The sequence below is a fragment of the Trachymyrmex septentrionalis genome, unplaced genomic scaffold, assembly GCF_001594115.1.
Source record: "Trachymyrmex septentrionalis isolate Tsep2-gDNA-1 unplaced genomic scaffold, Tsep1.0 scaffold37, whole genome shotgun sequence".
NCBI lineage: Eukaryota > Metazoa > Arthropoda > Insecta > Hymenoptera > Formicidae > Trachymyrmex > Trachymyrmex septentrionalis.
The window spans coordinates 9,391,605-9,398,293 of NW_017305536.1; the positions used below are offsets into that span (position 1 = coordinate 9,391,605).

General features: G+C 34.2%; 3 protein-coding genes across 5 annotated transcripts in view; 2 read left to right on the top strand and 1 right to left on the bottom strand.

Annotated features, from left to right (window-relative positions):
• The window catches only part of LOC108750783 (arg8-vasotocin receptor-like), a 4,779-nt gene extending 4,463 nt beyond the window's left edge, over positions 1–316 (top strand). Inside the window, exon 6 of the mRNA XM_018490515.1 lies at positions 71–316. Coding sequence (XP_018346017.1) covers positions 71–168 — 98 coding nt within the window. The 3' untranslated portion in view covers positions 169–316. The remainder of the gene's footprint in view (positions 1–70) is intronic.
• A 737-nt stretch (positions 317–1,053) lies between these two features.
• Positions 1,054–6,689, top strand: part of LOC108750785 — a 7,034-nt gene continuing 1,398 nt past the window's right edge. Inside the window, exons 1-3 of one of the 3 annotated variants that reach the window (XM_018490517.1) lie at positions 1,054–1,550; positions 2,608–2,755; positions 3,323–3,550. In XM_018490517.1, coding sequence (XP_018346019.1) covers positions 1,407–1,550; positions 2,608–2,755; positions 3,323–3,550 — 520 coding nt within the window. In that variant the 5' untranslated portion in view covers positions 1,054–1,406. The remainder of the gene's footprint in view (positions 1,551–2,607; positions 2,756–3,322; positions 3,551–6,689) is intronic. The other 2 variants (XM_018490518.1, XM_018490519.1) reach the window with 2 other exon arrangements.
• Positions 4,482–6,689, bottom strand: part of LOC108750784 — a 2,572-nt gene continuing 364 nt past the window's right edge. The window contains exons 2-4 of the mRNA XM_018490516.1: positions 6,371–6,619; positions 5,700–6,228; positions 4,482–5,003 (exon numbers count right to left, since the gene is read on the bottom strand). Of these exons, the coding sequence (XP_018346018.1) occupies positions 4,781–5,003; positions 5,700–6,228; positions 6,371–6,619 (1,001 nt within the window). The 3' untranslated portion in view covers positions 4,482–4,780. The remainder of the gene's footprint in view (positions 5,004–5,699; positions 6,229–6,370; positions 6,620–6,689) is intronic.

Genomic DNA, 6,689 nt, shown 5'->3' on the forward strand with positions numbered 1-6,689 from the left:
TGTATTATACCATCAAATATTTGGATCACAAGAAATATAAACGTTATATTTATATGCCATTTTCTTTCAGACATAGATGCACGTCAGAATGCGTCGGATGTGCCCTCTTCAACATCGTCGTTTATTTCTAGAATCTCGCGACTTGCGAGTTCAAAGATATTCGGATAAAGTGGAAATAAAACAAAGTTTGCATTTTGAGGAGGACTGTTTTGAATATAAAGAATACACCAAGAAAATATAGTTGATGCATATATACATTTCGCGGAGGTGTAAATGTGTTTGGTGCAACAATGTCGGAGCCCGTGCAACTTCTTTCCGCGAGAGAACTCTTTATTTAATAAAAATTATTTATTAAGAATCTGTTAAAAATACTTGTAAAAGAACTCTTTTGCAGAAATATTTTTTAAGAAGTACAGCTAGCGATATAATTTAAATATTCACTGTCACGCGAATTTCGATCACTTGAAAATGTAGAGACAACATTCGACTTCACGTATCTGTTTTACGACTGACGAAAGCACGGCACAATTTCAAATTTCTTTTCCCCTTTCGTATTCGTAATTCTCGTCGCATCTCCGCCCACGGTGCGTCATCCTTTACGATCTGTTATACTTGCACAGTTCCACCTCATTAGTATTTCCATCGGTCGGGCGTCTATTATGTTCCGATGTTTGTACTCCCATTTTTATCCCGATCATCCCAGAGACTCTCATACTTATGTTAATATTATACACCAGGTATGGACACCTTAATAGCATTCTATTTAATTTTCTTTTGCAGGTACAAATAACTTTTTTAAAGAATGTTTTTTATTGTGCAAGCGTCAAACACAGTTGAGAGCGAAATTTCTTCTTAACAAATTCAATTGTTGCTAACCGAGTCACAAATAATTAACATCAATTTTCCAATTCTGATCGTTGATTTAAACTAAATAAATTGTATAAATAATTTCGTGTAAAAATCTTAGATAAACATTATTGCAATAATTCTGAAAATTAGCATAATATATTGTGAAAAAATAATGGTCATTTACTGTAACTTTTTACAAATTTTTGCGAGCGTTTTCTTATTATTATGTACTAATAATTTTCTAATTTTCCATTATATATACACGATACTCAAATACTCTGTTAAAAACTATACTCGTGATACTTTAGGCAGGGCACATATGATATTCGATACACTCCTCTCTCTTCTTGGTTGCGACAAACTGAGAACCTCTGGCGCGGAACACCTGAATACTTAATAAACGGATAAAATTAACATTAATAACGACTGTCTGTGGCTGATCCACATCTTATCCGAGGACAAACGTGGCCGCTAGACCCACGTGATAAACGCCTTACGATACTTCGTCGAGAAGGGCGAACCGTCAGTTTTTCACATCGTTTCTCTTCGATACGTCGATGGGTGATATCAGGGTTAACGAGGACGTGCCGTTTGTGCTAGATCGGGTGTCCGCGATGGAACAAAATTCGGAGGAGTATCACGCCGAGCCGGTGAAGAATGAGGTAGAAGCAATCGGAGTGATGCGACACTATCGCAAAAATGTAACGCCATAATATTGCTCGATAATGCAACTAAACCGTTATCTTTTTTACTTCGTGCACAAGTGTAGGCCAATGTGAATTTTTGTAACATAAAAGCTACTCTTTTATATTACAAAATACACTGTATGAATTTTTGGATCCAGAAATTTTTATGTATTTTATACATTTTGAGATACGTGTCTTTCCCCGCAAAATAAAATAATAATATACATTACCGCTCAAAAGTTTTACTACACTTTCTGTTTATGAATATTTTGTAAAATATGAATATAGTTTGCATGAATTATGTTTAATTTATTATTACATACTTTCACTAAAATTAGAATAAAAAAGCTTTTATTTTTTCAGACTTTTTACTTCTTTAAACTTCTCCTTAGATTTTGATAAGAAACCAAATTCTCTCTTGACATTTTGTCGATAGTCTTCAAGTTTCTTAATTAAAGACTTGTGTTTAAGTCTGGCACTTAATTTCTGCGAGAATAAATTGTTTCCATTTTCTTATTGTTAGTTATCATGATATCCAAATATTTATCGATGTATAGTACAAAATTTGATATTTCCTTCAATCAATATAATACATAATATTTGTCTATTTAAGAAATTTATTTATGATTTCCATTTATAATTATTTTTCAGTTATTCACAATTCTATTGAATATTTCGTGATAATAACCGAAAATAAAAGAGTATATCGTATTATAATTGCATCTTTCACAAATAAAAAATGGAATTATGTTGCAAAAACATAAAACGTACTAAAACTATCGAAAGTTAGTGTACTTTGAGTCTTATATATTTTATGTTCATTTTTTAATCTGTTTATTATTTTCTAATTTTTCAATTTAAGGTACTACTAGGACGATTTGAAACTTATTTTACTTTAATGCTTTATCCAAATATTTTAGCGTCGCATTTATTTCCGTATCGCGATTATTTCGATCGATGAGGAGAGAATCAGCGCGTTAAGAAATCACATTCAAATATCAACGTTAAAAAATAGCTAGAAAAAAATAGCTAGAAAAAAATAGCTAGAAAAAAAGACAAATTTATATTTCAGTCTGAAAACGAGAGTAACGACGAAGATTATGCTCATTCGCCGGTGTTACTAGATCTAGACGAAAATTTGAAACAGCAAAAAGCAGCAAATCGGGAAGCAAACTCGCCGAGTTGCATAGTGCATCAACAGGATCAAGGATTGGCACCAGGTATGCAAAGGAGGTATTTTGAACTTTTATATTAGATTTAAAATGTTTGAAGGTGACTAAACAATTACAAAATATAAATAATGGAGAGCATACAGCCACAACAATAGATGTTTACACAAGTCATATATTTAAAATTCACATATAAATAATTCTTATTGTATACTAATTAAATCTATACGGAAAAAACAATTTTGCTAAAAGATCTAAAATTTTGCTAGATTTAAATCTGAAAATAATTTTGTTGACCATCAAAATAATTATATTGGAAACTAAAAATGATGAACAATCCTCCAAAAACTTTTTCTAGCAAGTTTTAAGTTTCCAACAAATCTGTTTTGATAGTTCAACAAAATTATTTTCAGATCTATATTATTTTCTATAGCATTAGCAAAATTTTTAGATCTTTCAACAAAATCTTCTTTCTATATATAGTTCCCCATTTATTAAATCATTAGAGTAATTGCTCGATTTTTTATATATATAATATTTATAATTTTCTTAGATATGCGTAAGTAATGGTAAATGTAAAATTGCGTATTATTAACTGCGCGTACATTATTTTTGTAGACGAAACGACACGGCCGCAGGCTATAAGAGATAGATGGCAAGAAACGAGCTTCGAGACGCGCGACCAACAGAATCCTGAGGGAGTGCTCGTGATTAGAGTACCGGAACCGGAAATAATCGGCAGTCATCCACACCTCGAGATACTTCATGAGGCCAACATTAAATCGGTGCAACGGGAGCCATTGCAAACTGAGAAAGGTGCGGCAATGTCAAATTGCACGTTGCCTGGTGAGATCACATCCACGATTGAACTAATCTACATACCTTATAGAAATACTAAGCGATATTGAAGATCATATGATATATACACACACACACATATATATATATATATTAGACAGATATAGATACAAATGTAGAATCTGTCATAGATATTTTTACTATACTAGAGCTTAAGAACTTTTTGCCACAGACCACCCCTTATCGATGTCAATTAGATGGGCTTTATTGTTTTAGAGGTACAAAATATGCAAAATTCTGACTATTATATACAAAGAATGAACAAAATAATGAATACCTGGGAAATACATTACTTATTTTAACCCTTACCATACTAGATACAATTTGATGCCTCGTCCCTAGAAACATGTACCATAGAATCCGTCCGTTTTTTTCACTCAGAATGATAAAAAAATTTTTTTAAATTCATCAGAATACTTTCAATTGTCTAGAATAAATATTGGCACTTCATTTTGAAAAATAATAAAATGTAATATAATTTATAATTATAAAGACTCTAAAAGACTCAAAGAAACTTGCAGGAATCGCTCGGTCACTAGTGATCCATTCATGTTAGTAGGATAAGAATTAATAATAAGAGATTGGTTTATCATTTGCCCTTATTTTAGAGATTCTAATTCCTGAAATAATCATACAATGCTTGAATAAATATTCACTGGAATGTTGTATTATTTCTTTTGCATCTCACTTTATTTTTCAAAATTATCCTTTGTTCTTCAAATAATCCGAGAATATATAATCATCCAATTTTTGCGTAAACGACTGGGAGTAGTTTGTACATCCCAATTAAAAGTCATTAACTATGTATTGTGTATTATTAAATGTTCTTATACAATTTATTAATATTTAATATCACATTACGTGAATTTACTGAATATTAAAAAAAAAAAATAAAGAAAAATAACAGATACAGGTTCTCTCGATCAGTAAACAGAATTATTGTAAACCTAATTGGAAATTTTATTTTTTCGCTAACACGAGATATAATAATTCAGCTAATTATTCCCAGATTAAAGACAGATGATGAGCCAACCTCTTGTTAATAAAAAAAATATTTCTCAGATGTTCACGTTATTATTTTGTCTACATCCTATTATACGCCACGCTGAAATAAAACGTGAACGTATTAAGACGCATTTATGACTAAAATCGAGCCGAATACGCGATCTGTAATTAAATTTCATCTCGAAGTACCAGTTTCCTTAAAACAGGAGAATTTTAACAGAGAGGGCTGCTTAATTGTCGGACCTTCGCAGCTAGTCGCAGTTCCCTCCTGGCAGCTTTCGGCAAATGTGCGCGCAGTTCTCGCTCCAGCAGCATAACCCGTAGATTTTTGTCACGCGTCCGCTGTATCTGTCGCACGAAAATCGAGGGATGATGCTGACGCTTCTCGCGCGACTTATTTTCCGTCACGGCGTCCTCGTACCGGCTCGTCTCGTCCCTGTGGAGGAAGCGCGAGTACGAGACATGGCGCATGAATATCAATTCGACCGGAACGTATGCACGTATTTCGTAAAAAGGACGAGCTATTTTCGCGTCACGGCTGCATTCAATTTTAGGTGCTAGCACATTTTTATACCGATGCGCCGCGTAACGCGTTTAAAATTATTTGTAAACGTGCGTGTCACGTAGCGCCGGACAAACTGCGTTCGTAAAATCGCGAACTCAATTTTGTGACTACTCGGCCGGAATTCTACGAAACTCACGCGTATAAATCAGTCGTAAAATTCATAACTCTCGCATTTTTATAATCAATTCTAACGCTTGCAAATTGGACGGAAATCTCGAATGCGTATCACCTCATTTTTGCATTAATTTCCAATAATGGATCCTGTGCAACGTTAAGTGTTTCAAATTATTAATTTCCTTTGATCCCTTTCCTTCCATTTTTCTCCACCATCAATCTCTCTTCCTCAATCATTAATTAATTTTATTTCAATTAATCAATCATTTTCAATGCTATTAACTTGAGCTTTAGAACCGTATTTTAAAAATGGCAAAATTTAACTTTCGCTAGATGCTCATTTCAAATTCTGAAGTTTTCGAATCTTTAAACAATATATTCAAAGAAGTTTCAAATTTTTGTGTGTTTTAGGATTTTTAAACAATAAGTATACCCGCAAACTATATTATATACCTATATACGTGATTTGCAATGTAGCCAATGTAGCCGTTGTTGACTCGCTTCAAGCGTATACCATCGACGTCTCTTCCGCATCCGTTATGGCCTTTGCCATCCCTTGAGACGCGCTTGACACGCTTGCGAGGCTGCTTGCCGGTAGGCAAGACGTAACCCGTTGCTCCCTTGGCGGCTATTCCGCCGCGTTTTCCCAGTATCTTGGCGAAAAACTGCAGAATTGTTTGGCCGCTATCCTTCCACCAGCTATTGCACTTCTCCTCCTCCTCCATGAGCTCGACAACGCGATCGCCGCAATTCTGTTTCCGGTCGACGCTCTTACAGTTGCGCTCCACATGGCTTTGAAATTCTTCCGAATTCCATATGGTTTCCCGACGATCATCTTCGACTTGCGGAAAATCTGCGAACGATTTCTTCGAATCGTTCGGAACCATCAATAGACTATCTTCTTGCCACGTTAAGAACGATGGATTGTTGGAAATCTTGATAGCTTCGGTCTCTATACAAATGTCCTGACGTCCTTCCTTAACTTCGAATATGGACATTTTAAACATTTTATTATAATCATGCCCATGTCAATTAACATTAATTGATTTCGTACAACAATTAATTTATCGAATGTATCATATATCAATTTATTAATATACGCAATTTATGAATTTAGTTCTTACTTTGATTAATGCTTTCGAAGCCGTTGCATGTCACGAGCGCTATTTCGACAGAACTCTGTTTCGATTCTAAAGTCTTGCCGCGACATCGAGACGTTGTTTCAAGTCCGGCATTCGGACTCGTGATCGAATCCTGAACTACATAAGAGTAACTCGCGTCTACGATGTGCGGTATTACACGTATTATCGTCATCTTCTTACGCGTGTGCGGCAAAGGCAATCGAAAATACTGCGCATCGTTCAGTCGCATTCCTTGCAACATGTGTAAAAATTATTTTTTCCGGGAACTATTTTATGACTATTTTATTATATATATATATAT